Source organism: Artemia franciscana, chromosome 17 (genome assembly GCF_032884065.1).
Source record: "Artemia franciscana chromosome 17, ASM3288406v1, whole genome shotgun sequence".
In the NCBI taxonomy this organism is placed as follows: domain Eukaryota; kingdom Metazoa; phylum Arthropoda; class Branchiopoda; order Anostraca; family Artemiidae; genus Artemia; species Artemia franciscana.
The window spans coordinates 6,394,449-6,413,139 of record NC_088879.1 but is presented as its reverse complement, the minus strand read 5'-3'; the positions used below and the strand labels follow the sequence as shown (position 1 = coordinate 6,413,139).

At 36.4% G+C, this 18,691-nt stretch overlaps 1 protein-coding gene across 1 annotated transcript; it reads right to left on the bottom strand.

The window, feature by feature from the left end:
• Positions 1-263: 263 nt before the first annotated feature.
• LOC136037790 (methyltransferase-like protein 25B) lies at positions 264-11,123 on the bottom strand. Its single transcript, XM_065720622.1, has 4 exons — positions 10,884-11,123; positions 7,828-8,040; positions 2,430-3,107; positions 264-443 (listed from the first exon to the last, which is right to left on the bottom strand). Exons 1-4 carry the CDS (start codon positions 11,121-11,123, stop codon positions 264-266), a joined length of 1,311 nt encoding a protein of 436 aa, XP_065576694.1.
• Positions 11,124-18,691: the final 7,568 nt, after the last annotated feature.

Here is an 18,691-nt window from a genome sequence, read left to right as displayed (position 1 = left end):
TAGTGGATGACGATTGTGATGATGTGAATGTGATGGGATTATGAATGTGACGGTTTTATAGATTTTACCGCTAGCCTAGTGTGAAAGGACTTGTTTAAAGTGTGAAAGGGTATACTTTCCGCAATGGATCTTAACCACTGAGCTTAGAAAATTTCGTGCGCAGAGTAAAAGTAATTTAAGTAGATGAAAAAGAAAAGACACATGCAAGAACAATGGAGATTACGACCATTGTGACATAGAAGTCGTATAAAGTTTCATTTAATTTAAAAAGTTTTTGCAAGGTTTGCTAAAGTTTCAGAATGCTTGGAACAGACAATGGCCAGAGAGCGTGGTGATATTTCATTGTCAAAAAGTCGCACAAGTCGTGGATGATAGCCTTTCTCAATAAGGTAAGCCAGTCGATCAAGAAGGACAAAATGTTCAGCTATATTTTGTATTCGTGCCTGAAATTAAAATGCAACTTATAATCAAAACAAAGAGCATGGTTAACTTATTAAAGGTTAACCTACCTTATTATTACACTGGTAAAAATACAAGTATCTTATAAGAGTATCTAAAAGTACTCTTGTAAGTTAACCGTTCTCTTTGGCTTATAACGTATAATGTCAATACTCATTACTTGTGGCGGCCAGTCTGGAGGTATTTCAGCCAGCATCAATCTCTAAGACTTACTGGGTTAAAGCTGAACGAATAAGTTCCAGTTGTTTCACGAATGGGATACGATCACTTGACCATCTGTGACCGAGTCGTTTAGGCTCCAAGTTGAATTTAATCACGTTTCATCAGCTATTCTTTGTGCTCCTCAATGTGTACTCCAGGAAATGAGAGGCTCAACTATAAGGATGTTGAAAGGCGTGGCTTCCGCAAGATACCATCCAACAAGTTTAGTTGGTAATCTCTTTCTTGGTACAAAAAATTTCTTATGCTTAAATGTTGAAGTTGCCGTCACCCAGGCTTATTCAGAAAACACGTATTCTGTGTTGTTGTCAGATAATTTCATTCAATGAATTGTAGTGGTGTTAATTCATGAACCATGTTTCTATTCTGCAAGGGAGAATAATCTGGACCAATGCCAAGTGGACTCGGACTTAAATCAGGAGGAGCAAAAGCTACATATGAAATTAAACAGACAAAGATTGCATTTACAAAAAAACAATATTAAGGTAAATAATGGTATTACGGGGTGCATCATACACAGTGCGCTTTTTAATTTTACGTCTCATAATGTGAATTTTCGTAATTATTTTGTTCTAGTCGTTTGGTAGACAGTTTCTTTCTGGATGATAGCTAAATCGGTTGGCCGAAGAGGACCAATTGAATGGCCACCCAGATCATCTGACCTATAACCACCAGATTTTATGCTGGGTCTATTGAACGATTAAGTTTATAATCTTCAGCCCTAAAACAATTATAGAATTAAATAGTGCTATTTCGATAAATTTTATGAAAATACCTTTGAATTCTGTAAAAAGTTCGTAAGTGCTGCTTACAGACGTCAGAATTGTACCGGAACACAACGAAGAACATTTCAAATAAATGGCAAAATTCTACAACCTTATATTTTTTACAACATTTATTTTGTTCTTTCTCCTAAATTTCGTTTTGAACATTGTTAAACAAAACAAGCCTATTACGAATTTTCGAAAATATAATATTAAGTTACTAACCTTTGACAATGCCTGAAGGTTGGGAAAGAAGGACAACCAAAAAGCTTAAATTTTGTTCTATTTAAAAATGGGCGTTACAAACGCCGCACCCCGCATAAAATTTTTTTTTTTTTAGTTATGAGAGCTAGATATAAATCAGAGGAATTTGTTTCTTCCAACTTTCAATAAATAACAAACGAAATAGTAGCATTTGGAGCCGGTGTTTAAGGAAATAGAAGTCTCCCATGGGCTTAAATTAAAACTATGTTTAAAATTAAATATCATTCTCTAAATTTTCAACAGAAAACTTTTACAAATCTAACTTCAATAAATGTAACTATACAATGTCTGCAGAATTAGACAACAAATAGCAATAACTGGTACCTTTTTAATAAATTGTCTGCGCGACGGGTACAAAATCCTTTCTCTGTAGATTAAGAAAAAACCGTCCACTAGCGTCAATTTATAAAAAGTTTGAGGGAGGGCAAACATGTTTTCAATTTTTCAGGAGGCGGGGGTAATTTTGTTAATTTTTCAATTTCTTCAACGAAAATACTAAAAATGAAGTTTTCAATGAAGTTCCCCAAAACCATATTTTTCAAGATTTAGTTAGAAGGGGGGGGGGGGAATGCAAGGGCAGAGAAAAAAACCCCCTCCTACTGATGCCACAAAACTACCACTTAAACACTGAATGGATTTGATGTTTGAAAAATGTTTAATATATTTTGCTCTCCCTCTTTCTCTCTACATCATCTGTTATATAACTATAGAAGGGTAGCTTACCTGAATTACGCACAAAATTCTGATTTTGTCGATAAAATTAGTCTGAGTTAGTGCCCATTTTATGAAGTGGTCCTCCCACTCGTCGGAGTTGTAGGCCCGCACTCCGACTCGGAGGAAATTCTCAATATCACCAGCGTTTTTTGTTCCCAATGGTTTCCGTCTGGATTTAGCAGCAGTTACTTTAAAATCTTTAATAAATCGCTCAAGACTTGCACGAAAAAATAAGTTCCATGATTGAAGTATTTTATTCTGTTTTCGCCACTGTTCCCAACTCTCTTGGGCAGCAATTCTTAAAAATGTTTTTGATATTTTAATGTCACGCCGTTTCAAACCTTGAGAAACTGGAAAATTATTGTCCATTCGGTGGTAACAGCAGGAGACTACAATACAAGCTTCAGCTGACGCACAACCGTCAAAAATTTTTAACATCGTTGGACTCAAGTCCCCGCAAGCGTGGAGACCAAGAAGACATAACGGAGTTGATGGCTCAAAAATGTTCTCTGTAAGTTTAGAAAGAGAGTCAAGACATTCACTTGTGCCATCTATTATTAAATGTCTATAAAAAACTCTACCAACAGATTTTGTTCTCCGGGTGGCTGCTTCAGTTCTATATTCATTCGATTCTATTCCGAGGATTTTTAGTTTTGTTCTTTGTTCTAGAAGCTCATCAATATAACCCTGAAAAGAAATCTATGTTCAATGAATGTATTGACAAAACAAAAAATTAATAAATCTCACATGACTAAAAACATATCAATCCATTCCTGGATGCTGAGAGCTACAATACTTTCATTTAAAACGTAAATGCTCAGAGTGTTCATCATTCCTACTTCCCGACAGGATCTTCATTCAATCATTCACCTCCTCATCAATCATTATAATTAACCAAATACTTTCCTGCTCCTAGCCCCAGGAGAAACCACCCATAATAAAAAAAAGAGGCAACAATTCCTTTGTAATGCTAATAAATGATCTGTATATAATGCTACAATAGGGTCGTAGCCCATAATAACAATACATACTAAATAGGAATCATCTACCTAGATGCGCCTGACATATACCAAAGTCACCCGCCAATTGTTAAAGGAGATGAAGTGAGGGTAGCCATTGTATTATACCTTTTGAATTATACGAACTCTGTTTGGTTTAGTTGAGTATTAGTTTATATGCTATTCAACCAATTTGAGGCTCAATTCACTGAAATAGTATACTAAACAAATATATTGGTGCTATTATTTGCAGTTCAGAGTTCATTTATTTAACAATAAATTTATAACAAAAACAACTTCAACATATTCTCCTCCATAAGGTGCCAGGGTCAGGACGGAACAGTTAAAAAAAGAAAAAACAAGTTCCAGAACAAAAAAAAAAAAATCAAATCTCGCACCTCAAGTATTCCTTAATCAAATGCTAAGCAAGGGAATAGTGCATGATGTCAAAGCAACAACTAAATTAAGCAAAGATCTAATTAACTCGTTTCAATCAAACATCCAAACCAAATCTAGAGAAATCAACTCCAGGGGAAAGTGTGAAGGAAACCAGGAAGAAACATGGCAAAAAAAAGAATGTAAAAAAAAAAAATCTAATCTCCCACCTCAAAACCCCCTAAATCAAAAGCTAGGTAAGGGAATAGCGCATAGCATTAAAGTAATCCTAAATAAAATTCAAATGACTCATACTCAAACAAACATCCAAACCCAATACATAGATATCAACTTCGAAGGAAATTATGAACATAAACAAGAAAGGAACAGTGTAGAAAATAAGAATAAAAAAAAAGAATCCAATTTCCCACCCCAAAAATCGCTTCATCAAAAAATAGCTAAAAGAGTAGCGCATGATTTCAAACCAACCCATCAATAAAATTCAAATAACTCAGGTTGGAACAAACATTGAAATTCAATCCAGAGACATCAGATGAAGGAACAGGGCAAAAAAAAAAATAATAAAAAAGAATCCAATCTCTCACCTCTAAAATTCCTAAACCAAAAGCTAGGCAAGAGAGTAACATATGATTACAAAGCATCCCCTCAATAAAATTCAAATAACAGGCTGCTTGGTAATCCAAACCTACTCCAGAGACATCAACTTCGGGGGAAACTGTGAAAATAAACCGGGAAATTACAGGGCATTAAAAAAGAGCATACAAAAAGATCCCAAATTCCCACTTCAAAAATCCCTAAATCAAAAGCTAGGTACGGGAGTAGCGCATGATTTCAAAGCAACAAATGAATAAAATAAAGAACTTAAATAGCTCATGCTCCAACAAAAATTTGAATCCAATCTAGAGACATCAACTCCAGAGGAAACCATGAAAGAAAACCAGGAAGGAACAGGGCAGAAAAAAAGAATATACGAAAAAAGAATTCAATCTTTGAACTCAAAAATAACTATACCAAAAGCTAAGAAAGGGGTAACGCACAATTTCCAAGGAACAAATAAGTAAAACGGAGAACGCAAATGACTCATGCTTGAACATACATTCAAACCTAATCCAGAGTCATCTAGTCCAGGCAGAAAAAAAGAATATACAAAAAAAAAAACAGTCTTCCGTCTCAAAATGTCCTAAATCAAAAGCAAGGCAAAGGAGTAGTGCATAATTTCAAAGCAACCCCTCGATAAAATTTAAGTAACTAATGCTCAGCTCAACGAAGCATTCGAAACCAATCCAGAGACATCTAGTCCAGGGGAAACCGTAAAAAAAGAAAAAAAATGCTTCCGTTGTCCCTTAGTTTTCGATGTGTTTCACGGATTTTACCAATTCTCGCGAAAATTAATGTTAACTAAAATTAATAATTTGTATTTTACGTTAATAATCATTTATTTACGAACGTTGATTTTTGGAGATAATTGGACAGACTAATTTTCATTCGGGGAAATCCCCAAAAACTTGGAGATAGTGAGAAGCAATGGTTACGTGCACATATTGCAAAGAACGGGCACTTCTATTTGCCATCAAGAATCGTAAACACAAGTGCCAAGCTCTGACATTTGAGTCAAAATTGGAGTTAAGTCAAATTATGTTATGTTAATCAAAATAGGAGTTAATCCGAAAATTAATTCAAATATATTTAAATATACATTTAAAATTATTTAAAAAAATTTCATTTTGTTCTCATTACTTGCTGTGAAGTATCAACAATCATTATAAAAACCGCACAGTCTTTGATGAAGATGAAAGCGCATAGAAAATAATTTAAACTTGTACGCAAAAGATGCAAATAAAATCGATGCAAATAAGATGCAAATAAAGATGCAAATAAAGATTTAATAAAATCAAAAGCAAATATAAAAATTAGTAAAAACTTTGTTTTTATTGTGGCTAATTTAGAATGCAACCCTTGTACCAGCCGTACCGTACCACAAATAGAAAAACACTTTCCAATAAATTGCTGTAAACTGTACTATTACATTACCAAATTATTACCAAAAAATTACCAAATTACTATTGTCCAAAATGACAAAAAAGTCTTAAGAAAAACCTTATGCCCAGGAGATATTATAGTCACACTTGTTGATCGAATCAAGATTACGCACGACTACAGCGCCAATTACGTACACCGTTCGTAATTTTGCGAGTTCAACATTGTTCAGCTTTCTTCTTGATTGACCAATCAGAGTCGAGAGTTATGAATGAATGAACTTTATCATCCGTAAAAATATAGAAACACAAAGTACCGAGTATTATAAATAAACAAAACAAAAACGATAAATAGCGAGAAAAAATTCAAACTAACAAAGACAGCATGAACTAATTAACCAGTATCAATATGGAAAAAAGGTTGCAGAGGTTCGTAAACGTGAATAAAGTTGATAGTTTTTTTTTACATAAACCGTTACTGGAAGACCGAATCCGAGAAGGCACGTTTATTAAACCAAATCGAGCAATGAATGCATGCTTCTTTTAAACTTGAAAAAATGGAAGCTTGGACAAACAATTTTTCTATGTGCAACAAAATCTGACAAAAGCTAAGAAGGCTTAGTATTAGTAGAGAATAGCTGGATATAAATTAGTGTTTGATCAAACTTTTTAAACCATTTTCTCGCAGGTTCAATTTTCCGTTTCTTAAATACAAGTGTGGCGCCCCATGAAAAGCCTCATGTTATTCACATGTCCATGTGAATAACGACACATGTGACCATGGTGTAGCTAAGACATTAAATCTATGACAATGAAGAAATAGATGAAAACAATCCAAATTAAGATCCAAGCCACACCACATCTGTTACCATCAGCATCATATAAGTCAGATTTATGTCACATCCAAAGGGAAATTTGTCAATAAAAAAAAATCCATGAATGAGATTAGTGTTTTCTTGATTTTAACGCCATATCTGACATGTGTCACAGAAGCCGGTAATTAAAATGATCGGTTTTAAAAGCTGATGCTAACACTAGTTTGTTCCCAACTACTACCTATTATATAGTTACTATATATAGTATGTACTATATGTTATTATATATGTTATTATTATATATGTTACTATATAGTATGTTACTATGGATTTGCATCCTTCCCAGGTTTCTGTTACAAATAGAAAACCTGCTGTTGATAAATAATGTATTTAATTCGAAAAAAACTATCATAAGCCCCCAAGGGACAGATTTCGAATTCTGGGTTCAATAACATCAAATACGTTTGACCAACACACTTAAACCTGGCTAACACTCATTCACTAACCGTTATGTGAAACTGAATGCTGGAAACTTAATATACAGCTAGAGAAGCGTTTTCAAGCGTTTGAGAATATGTGCCTTAGAAGACTCCTCAACATACCGCGGCAGGAGAACGTCACAAAAATAGAATTTCATAAACGGACTGGCAAGCCTTTTATTACCGATCTGCTGAAGCGAAGGGGATGGACCTACGTTGTCCAGATCCTTCGAATATCTGAGGACTGACTTCCAAGAACCGTATACGAGCGGAACCCAGAGGGGAGGCGTCAAAGAGGTCGACCGAAACATACCTTGAGACGACAGTACGTCCGAGACCTGAGGACAGCAGAGGTGTTACTCCGACTGAAATTTGAGGACGTCACTACCGCAGCTCCGCTCCAAGAAGTCTTGAAAGGCTTTGTAGACGCTCTGTGTGCCACACCTGGCCCTGGAGGAACTAAGTTCTAAGTATATATATATATATATATATATATATATATATATATATATATATATATATATATATATATATATATATATATATATATATATATTAACATAATAAATACTAAAAGATAAATAAATTTATATGAAAGTTGAACAATGTTCAACTCAGGAAATTACAAACGGTATACATAATTGGCACTTTAGTTGCAGATAATTTTAAATTTCTGGAATCTTCCTACAATGTGATCGAAATATAATACACAAACAAACGGGGGTCAATTCAATCATACTCACTAGCCCACAGCCAATGTCAACGACACCTGAAATTCCTTCTTCTTCAAAGAGTTTTACCAAAGCACAAAGCCGCAGAATTTCATGTAACTTCTTGGGACTCAAACCCTTCATAATAATTGGGAGATCATCAGCTTTTTTAAGGTTGAATTCTGGGATGTTGAGTGACAGCTTCCTCGTCATACGCGCAAAATCCTTGAGACTTTCAGGTATAGACTAGAAACGATAATAAAGAAATGGTACTAATATTCTTCCATTTCTTCTTTACCACAAATACAGTAAAGAGCAAAGTGATAAATTTTAGCAAAGTAGCCCCTAAACATTATTCGTTTTAAGGAACATTTTAACGGTAGGAATATGTTGATTAAAGGAATATGATGAATCATGAAATCAAAGAATTCAGGATAAGACAAATTAAGAAGTATGTTCCATATTATACTCAAGATTGGTCAAACATTTGAAATTTCAGCCAAGTAGGTTTTAAGCATCATTCGCTTTAAGACACATATTTAACGGTAGGAATACGTTGATTAAGGAATCAAAGAAATAAAGTATGGCAAAGAATTAGGGATATATTTCATGTTATATTGAAAGGGAAACGAATGTTTTCAATTTCGTTAGATTAGGCCCTGGGCACATCCTTTGCTTTAAGGAAGAGATTTATAGGAACATTAGGAATGTATTGATTAAAGGATTGAGAAGAATTAAAAAATCAAGGAATTAAGGACGAAAGGAATTAAGGAGTATATTTCAGACTAAATCAAAAGGAATATAACATTTTACAGTTGAGCAAAGTAGGCTAAAGATATTTTTTGGAGACCATTTTATTTTTTAAAATTAATTTTAGGAAGAATAATAGCAGTGGCCAAACCATACTAGAGCAAAAACTAAAGATAAATTATAAATTTAAAAAATCTATATTCTTTTTCCATCCCGTATAACAAATCATTTATCAGTTACCCTACTAAATGACTTTTTCAGTAGTTATCAGCATTCAGTTATTTGTAAAAGTTTGTTTTTCTTTTTTATGGGGGGCACTTTTTCTTTTTTATGGGGGGCACTTTAGACACGACAAAAATATAAGAACATTTATAAACATACGGACAAAAAAGGTATATTAAATAAGATATGCGTTATAACTTTATATAATAAGGTTTACAGGTTATATCCTTATATCAGGTCAGATTGCTGAGCATGATGGAAATGAAGCTCGACACCCGTTTCTTGAACGCTCTGTTTCTCCAAATCTCCATGTTTTTTCTCCATTTTCTCCAAATGGAGAAAAATCTCCATTTTTCTCCAAATCTCTATGTTAGAGTTGGTGATTGACTTATGGACATATCGACATATAGACTCAGAATCTTTGAGTAAGACCACCTTCTTGGAGTCAGGGGGCTTGCTCTTGATAACACATCCTTGGAAGCAATCCCATAAGTTATAGTGCTCTGAAACTTCCAATGTGACGAGAATATTAAACAACCCTAAATTCCAGCAAAACTATTACTTGAAATGGTTTGTCACCACCTCAGAAAACAATGATTTGTCACCATCGTTCCTCAGAAGACGATGTAGCAAGCACGAGTATATCCACGATTTTTGTTCGGGGAGGGGGGAATTTTGTTCAAGGATTTGTTCATGTGCATTTTTGTTACGATTTTAAGAATCGGACAAAAACTTCGGGAGGGGGGTTCAAACCCAGAACCCCACCCCCTGGATAAGACCTTGCTATTCGTCATCGTTTTTTGGGAAACAACTGAATTCAACATACTTAACCAAACCCATTTTGGAAGCCAAAATAAAAAGGAAAGGGAAAAATGTTACAACTATTACAAATTACATATGGGTCAAAGTGAAAATTTTTGGTAAAGGTGATAAATTCGATTTTTGACCACGGCCATAAGTGGGAAATTTTGGTCAGCAATAAATACAATTTTGTAAGGTATGCAAGGTACCTTTGCTTGTCTTGGGACCCAATCGCATTTTTTTTTAATTTGACAAAATCCTAACTCTTTTTCTCTTTTTTAAGCCAAGACAAATCAAAAAAGCAAAATCAAAAACAAATAAAAAAAAACCTGACTAGTCAAAATAAAGTAGAGACAATTAGTGGAGTAAAAATACGGTTGGATCTCGGGGAAATTGCAACAGAATTTTTTCTACATCAAAATGTTTAGAAAAATCAGTTGAATTGCACACAAAAAAATCCGCCAAAGTCCCTCTTGCACAAGCGTCCCGAATATACCCTTGAAAGGAGAAAATGAGGGGTGAAAATTGTTTTTTGTGTTTATAAATGTTTTGGAGTTTAAATAGTCGTATTGTTTTGGAGTTTAAATATCCGAATACGACGTCAGAAATTCATTTTTCCATATCAGGGTATCAATTTTCACCTCCATGGAATGGGTGGAAGGGTGGGTAAAGTACGCAGGTCATTATCTGACGAATTCCTGCCGCTAAAGAATCATTTTATATCAGACAAAGTAGTGTATTGCCAAATATGAGGTCAAAAAGCAGTTTATTTTACTATTTACCTGATTTCAGCCTCTGAGGCGCATGTAATATTAGGGGTTGCTAAGTATAACTTTCTGAAAACCACTTCTTTAATTGAGATAAAAACTTCAGATCAATCAGTTATAAAAAGGTACGCTTAGAACTCAGGTAAATTAATCACAAAAACATTTTGATTTTAAAGCACAACCTAAAGCTAATTCTTCTTTCTATTCGTCTTTATTATCGTCCTCATTCTGTCTTGCTGCAGCGTTAGCACATAACGCCCCTTAACACTCCCCACAGGCGAAGCTGCAGGGCAAATCGTTCCTACCGCAGCTTCGTCTGACAGACCCGCATCCGCTTGTGAACTGGCACCGCACCATCTTCAGCAGATTTTCTGGTGCTGGCAAAGCATCTGTCATAATGGAAAGATACGTATTTCGTGACGAAGAGAAGTGCCAACCCCACTTTTCGGGCTGTAGCGAATTGGACGTGCCTTGCCACTTCATTATTTGCAAAAAGCACCCGTAAAAGTAGTGTTTTGCGGCCCCCAAAGTTGGCGGAAGCCGCTCTACCTCAACAAAAGCATTTGAACTTGCAACCCGCATTGGCCGCACCCGGACATCCTTCAGCGTCTTTCCCTTTGTATATGCGGAGCAAAGCTTTCTCTCCAGCTTTGGTGATCTTCTGGTGGTTCGATCATGGTGCCATGAAGATCTTGCAAGAATCCAAAAAGTCCCATCTTTGAGTGACAAGGCAACCACTGCTGGTTCCCCAACGCCATGAAGTCTAGATGCTGCATTGCTGCCAGACATTGCGTGGCAAACGAGTAGACTTTCTGCTGATTTGGTTCCTAGTTTGTTCTTGATCCTTTCTATGTCATACACTCATCGGTTATTTTCATGTGAGTACGTCTGCATAAAAATGGGTATCATTCCAAATCCAATTTCTCGACAAAGTTTCAAGACAACTGACTGCAATTTGTACAACTAAGACATCGGCAACATCGTGAGTACGCAGGGTTTATATCCTGAGTTTTCCAGCCTGTCAGTAAGTAGGTTGGTGAAGCGTTGTTTATTTTTGGGACTTCTCAAATTAATTTTTGGGCAATGTCACTGAACCACAGAGCCCCAAATCTTCATCAGAGTATTTGTTAGAGAGGTCTTGTCAGTTGTCCTCCTCACCTAGAACGAACTAAAGAGCAATGATGGAAAAGTACAGAACTCGAACGACAGAACCCTGTTCAAGTTCAAGAGCCATTGGTGCTAGCCATTGCGGCTAGATGTTGGAGAATTAGCCATAGTTACACTTCTCAGCCATAGCTACAGCTTTATACTTTCTTCTTAAAACATACGACTACGTTTAATAGTTGTGAATCCTGTCTGAAGGGTTCTAGGGACTCAATGTATTGAACTATCTTTTCTATGTCCATCAGATCTCTAGCTCTCCTCAAAGATATCGCTTCTGTGTGATTTCCAATAGCCAACTCTGCAAGGCCTCTCAGGTTCTGCATGCGTTCGTTAACGGGAAGCAATGTAGGCATAGCAGATGTCCAAATTATCTGCTACAATCAGTGATGCACCTACCCCTGGTCAGACCGCCACCCATTTTCATACTTCTAATTAAGGTTTGCCTGATCAGCAAATCAGGAGAAAGTGCCACCCAGTAGCTGTCAGCTCTCTGGATGAACAGGTATTCCTTTAACATTCTCTACTGCTCTGGATTGCCCTTCCTCAACTAAAAAATCGACTGCACGAGTAGCCAAGTAGACTTCGTGTAAAGATTATGCCTGGAGGCAGCAAATTAAGGCAGTTCTGGACTCAGATAATACACTATGAACTATTTTATGGATAAGCTCCGCTGCTTCCGACACCCGCGCTTCGTCTGCACTTCAAGGAGCAGTTCATATGCCTGTTTTGTTTTTTCAAGTGGTTCTGGTACCATGTCATTGTCGCCAAACACTCTGCTATTCAGTTCTGATGATAAAAAGTTCGCATAAAGGGCTACCTCCAACAGACCATGGCCTTGAACAGCACGAGAGACAGATTTACCTTGTAACATACCTCATCTAGTGTTAGGCGCGTATGCTTGAATGGGGATTTCTGAAAGTCCCGAATCAGCCATAAGGAAGGCAATGACTCCCAGGAAACTCAGCCGTGTGTGAAATTCACCTAGGACAGCAATAGCATTTCTTAAAGCACTTGTAGCAAGCTCTGCATCAACGATACACTTTGCCTTCCAGTAAAGCGGCTGGTCGAAGGTAATGACTAGAGTTTTTCCAGGTCATTACGTAAAATCAAGTTTTCATCTTTACATCATCCGCTCAGCATCCGTTCATTCCATAGGAAACGATAAAAAAATAGAGAATATCCCCCTCCCCCTCCCCGTTATTTTAGGGTGGAAATGGGCATAAGAGTACAGAAAAATAGAAACCTGAATTCAGATTTGCAGTCAGCATGATTGATTTGAAAGTAAGCGACTATTTAAACTCCAAAATATTTATAAACACAAAAATCGATTTTCCCCTCATATTCCCCTTCAAGGGCAAATTTGAGAAGCTTGCGCAAGGGGGATTTTGCTGGATTATTTTTTTGTATAATTCAGCTGATTGTTCTTGGTGTAAAACATCTTGGTGTAAAAAAAAAAAATCTGCTGGAATTTCCCTGATGTTTGACCATTTTCCCCCTATCTTTCCTCCACAAAATTGATTTATCCCAGAGTGCTAGATTCCAGAATTGACTAAAGTGGCACAAATTCGGTAAACTTATAGTTGACAACATAATTTAGCTAGGACGAAATTGAATACATCACTTAATGCCTTTTTTATGCTCTTCCGTTATTAAATAGTTGCTTCTGAGTACATTACATTATGAGCCTTTAATGGGGCCCCTAAAAGTAAAGCAGTCCATAGTAACTACTACTACTTACAACTCACAACAGTACCAAGTCACCTGAAGCCAACAGAGCTATGCACTCTCCTCCTCCATCCTAATCTATTCATAGCCTTCCTCTTTACACTCTCCCAGGAAATTTCATTTTTCTTAAATCTTTCTTCACAACATCATCTCACCCCAACCGCGAAAGACCTGCTTTCTGTTTAGCCCTAGACGGTTGGCTGACAAGGACAATATGTTTCTAAAAAAATTGCCAGAAAAAATTGCAATTTAGAAAAAAATGCCATTTAGAGTTGATCAAGGGATTGTATTTGTTATTCTCCTTAGCCTTAAAAAATATTATTTAGAAAAAAAGTTACATGAATTTTGAAAGAGGAAACCCCTCGAAAATGACGTCACACTGAAATTGACGTCATTTTTGAAAGGTTTCTGAATCTTTTTCATAAAAGTTCTACATCTGTCTCCTATTATAATTCCTAGGCTAGAGAATCAGCTCTAAACTAGCCTACACTTTTTCTCACCAACCAGTATTTTATGGAAAAACATTTTAAAAATTTTGGGCTGTTTTGAGCCGTCTTAGCCTCCTAAATTTTAGCACATTAAGCCGCTGCTTCACTTAACTGTACTTTAGCTCATAGAAATATAATAATTTACGTATATAATAATATATACGTAGAAATATAATGATTTAGCTCATATAATAATCTTGGCTGTGGAAATCCATTGATGAGAAGATTATCTTTATTCTACACTTTATAATTGATAATTGATACTTTATTATTCAATACTTTATAATTGATACTTATACCTTATGATTGATTTAATCATTGACGTCAAGCGTTGACTAAGTTTGGTCTATTAACTAATAATAAGTAGTTAAAACTAGAAACTCCTAAATAATCTCTGAATGACGCTGCTCAAAATGAGGAGTAGCATATTTTTATGCATCAAGCCCTTGGGCCCTATAGCAGACTTGGGCCAATCAACAACCCCTCAGCTAATCTGATTAATTACTATTGTATGATTTTCTTTTCAAAAATCGTAACTTGATAAATCCAAGGAAAAATTGTTTTATCTATAATCAAATTCAATCATTTTTTATAATTTAAATCATTTTTTCTCTCCCTCGAGGTCACGACATACCAGAGTATTGGGACACTGTAGACAGGAGGTCGTGGATGGCCAGAAAAAAAACAGGCACTCATATATTAAAAAAAACACTAATCAATTATAATTCTATCAAATGTGCAAACAAATACATGCAAACGCAAAAATAACAAAAAATAACAACTAATAAAACAACAACTCCGGAAAACGAATAAGCAAGTTTCAATCAAGTATCAGTGATATAATAAGGTTCTACTCACAAGACAAATTATTACGTTACAATAGTTATTTATTATGACTTTGGGAAGTGGTGGTTGGTGGTTGGGAAGTGGCAGTTGGCTGTTGTTAAGCGGCTGACATTGTTTTTTATACCTATTTGGGGGGGGGGGGGGGGGGGCGTAACGCTAAAATGATTGTCGAAAGATCATTTGAATGATAACTAATATTAATAAAAACTTAATATTTATTAGTTCTTTAATCACTGAAAACTATAATTAATACAATTTAATAATTTAGTTTCTGTTAGATAATCAGAATAAAACTGCGCAAAGCATCCCGATCCCAAATAGGAGAAAAATATTTTTATATACAAAGTTTTGAGGAGGGAGAGGGTTTGGAGCCCAGGATCACACCTAAGCACCCACAGTTGTTTTTTTTAAACTATGAATCCTCATACAATTTTACTTTCGACGAAAGGCACCATGATGAAGCCAGGTCAAGGTTTTCAAAGTCAGCAACGACCAGACTCATAAACAATCATGAGATTAACGATCGTAAATGTAAAATCCTAAGGATTAAGATCATAGAAAAATTCAGTAAAAAAAAAACTGCCAAGGAAAAATTAATGTTTCAAAGTCAATGTTTTCAAAGTCAGCAGCGACCAGACTCATAAACAATCGTGAGATTAAAGATCGCAAATGTAAAATCCTAAGGATTAAGATCATAGAAAAATTCAATAAAACAAGAGCTAAGAGCTCATATGGCACTTGTGACGAGGTCGGACGAGCCAAGAGCCAAGAGCTCATATGGTATGAGCTCTAGCAAATTCTAAGATTCAAAAGATGGATTTAAAAGAAAAATCGGAGGCTTAATGCCGGTCGGGATTTAAAATAAGAGCTCTGAGTCACAAGGTCCTTCTAAATATCAAAATTCATTAAGGTCCTATCACCCAATCGTAAGTTATAAATACGTCATTTTTTCTACTTTTTCCTATCCCTTCAGCCCCCCCAGATGGTATAATCGGGGAAAACAACTTTATCAAGTCAATTTGTGCAGCTCCCGGACACGCCTACCCATTTCCATCGTCCTAGCACGTCCAGAAGCACCAAACTCACCAAAGCACTGAACACCACCCCCTAACTGCCTCAAAGAGAATGTATCCAGTACGGTTACGTCAATCAAGTATCTACGACATTTGCTTATTTTACCCACCAAGTTTCACCCTGATTTCTCAACTCAAAGCGTTTTCCAAGATTTCCAGTTTCCCCCTCCAACTCCCCCCAACGTCAACAGATCTGTTCGGGATTTGAAATAAGAGCTCTGAGACATCAGTTCCTTCTGAATATCAAATTTCATTAAGATCCGGTCGCCCGGTCTTAAGTTAAAAATTCCTCAATTTTTTTAATTTTTCCAAATCAACACCCCCCAGCTCCTCCAAAGTGAACAGATCCGTTCTAATTATGTCAATCACGTATCTATAGCTTGTACTTATTCTTCCCATCAAGTTTCATCCTGATCTCTCCACTCTAAGCGTTTTCCAAGATTTCTGTTTCCCCCCCTCCAGCCCCCTATGTCCCCGGATCCAATTCGAATTGAAAATGGAGCATATGAGACATAAGATCCTTCTATATATTAATTTTCATTAAGATCCGATCACCCATTCGTAAGATAAAGATATCTCAATTTTCACGTTTTCCAAGAATTCCAATTTCCCCCTCCAACTCCCCCCAATGCCACCGGATCTGGTCGTGATTTAAAATAAGAGCTGTAAAGCACAAGATCCTTCTAAATATCAAATTTTATTAAGATATGATCCCACGTTTGTAAGTTACAAATACCTTATTTTTTCAAATTTTTCCGAATTACTCCCTCCCCCCCAAATCCACCAAAGAGGCCGGATCCAGTACGATTATGTCAGTCGCGTATCTTGGACATGTGTTACGATGTCCTTCTAAATATGAAATTTCATTAAGATACAATCACTCATTCTTAAGTTAAAAATACCTCATTTTTTCTAATTTTTCAGAATTAACCCTCCCCCCCAAACTCCCCCAAATAGAGCGGATCCGTTCCAATTATGTCAATCACGTATCTAGAACTTTTGCTTATTTTCCCCACCAATTTTCATCCCGATCCCTCCAGTCTAAGCGTTTTCCAAGATTTTAGGTTCCCCCCCAACGCCCCCATATGTCATCGGATCTAGAGTGGATCCATTCCAGTTATGTCAGTCACGTATCTTGGACTTGTTTTTATTTTTCTCACCAAGTTTCATCCTGATCTCTCCGCTTTAAGTGTTTTCCAAGATTTCTGGTTCCCCCCAACCCCTCCCCCCTAATGACTCTGGATCCGGTCGGGATTTAAAGTAAGAGATCTGAGTTAAGAGGTCCTTCTAAATATGATATTTCATTAAGGTCTGATCACTCCTTCGTAAGTTAAAAATACCTCATTTTTTCTAATTTTTGAGAATTAACCTTCTCCCCCCAACTCCCCCAAACAGAGCAGACCCATTCCAGTTATGTCAATCACGTATCTAGGACTTCTGCTTATTTTTTCCACCAAGTTTCATCCCCCCCTCCAACTCTGCCCAACATCACCAGATCCGGTCTGGATTTAAAATAAGAGTTCTGGGACACGATATCCTTCCAAACATCAAATTTCATTAAGATCCCATCACCCATTCGTAAGTTAAAAATACTTCTTTTTATCTATTTTTTCCGAATTATCGGGCCCCCCCACTCCTTCCAGATGGTCAAATAGGGAAAACAACTATTTCTAATTTAATCTGGTCTGGTCCATGATACGTTTGCCAAATTTCATCGTCCTAGCTTACCTGGAAGTGCCTAAAGTAGCAAAACCCGGACCGACAGACCGACAGACAGACCGACAGAATTTGCAATCGCTATATGTCACTTGGTTAACACCAAGTGCCATAAAAACTGCCACGGAAAAAATTAATGTGTCAGAGTCAGCAACGACCAGACTCATAAACAATCATGAGATTAAAGATCGTAAATGTAAAATCCTAAGGATTGAGATCATAGATAAAGTCAGTAAAAGAACTGCCACATAAAAGTAGTACTCCTCCATCACCCGTCTCTTCGCCATTTCCATATCAAGAGTGATGCTGTTGCTGCGGGCAAACATCTTCTTAAAAATTTCTTAAAAATAAAACAAGCATTTTGACAGTAAAACAGTTTTAATATGCAGCAATTTCCGCTCAAATGATTTATTATGTTCATCATTTAATAAAACTTTGATAAAATATCAAATACCTCTTCACAGCTATAGCGTTGAGGCGTTGCAAAACTATCAAAATATGCTTCTATCTGGTTGGGGTCAATACTACACCATTCCAAGGGTATCTTTTCTAAGACATTACGAATCAAAATTTCATTGTTAGGGGAGTCGTAAATCCAGTGAAACCTCCCAAAAAATGTCAGTGCATCATCAAAATATTCCTCCAATGTCTCATGGAATTCTAGCAGCTCTGATAGTGACATTTCTTGTCCCTAAAATATAGACCTTACATACATAAATAAAAGACAAATGATTTCGGCTCTTGTTTTTAGAACCTCTTTACTCACATTACTTTCATATGCTTTTTATTTTCAGCTAAAAAACAACTGGTGCGCTGGATTCGGGATCCTTTGTCTGAAAGGACGCGGGTTCGAATCCCAGTGTACCCAATTGTTCAGTTTGGGACGGGAGTCAGTGGCGTGACTCTGTAAGCTTAGCCAGAGTCGACCCAGCTTTAAATGGGTACCTGGAGAAATCTGGGGAAGGTAAACAGGAAGGGTGTGCGAAAGCACAGGATGGTTGGCCCCCAACCCCCCATTGCACTTCCTGGCTGAAGGGCCAAGAAACGGAGATCAGCACCGCCGGTAGGGACTGTAAAGTCTAATGCCGTATCCTTTACCTTTTTTTTTTATTTTGAATTAAGGATTGTAGTAAGGGCATCGATATTTAAATCAATTTCCAAACAGTGTGCCTTGTGTGTTTGGAATGGTCTTTTAACTTTGAACTTCCGAGAACTGATGACTTACGTGAAATAGTGGGTTCGGATTCCTTTTCATTTAATAAAATTAATTTTAGGAACTTTATTTTGAAACGCAAATACATGTAAATGAGCCTTTTTTTTCAAATTTTATAGATAGTTTTCTTGA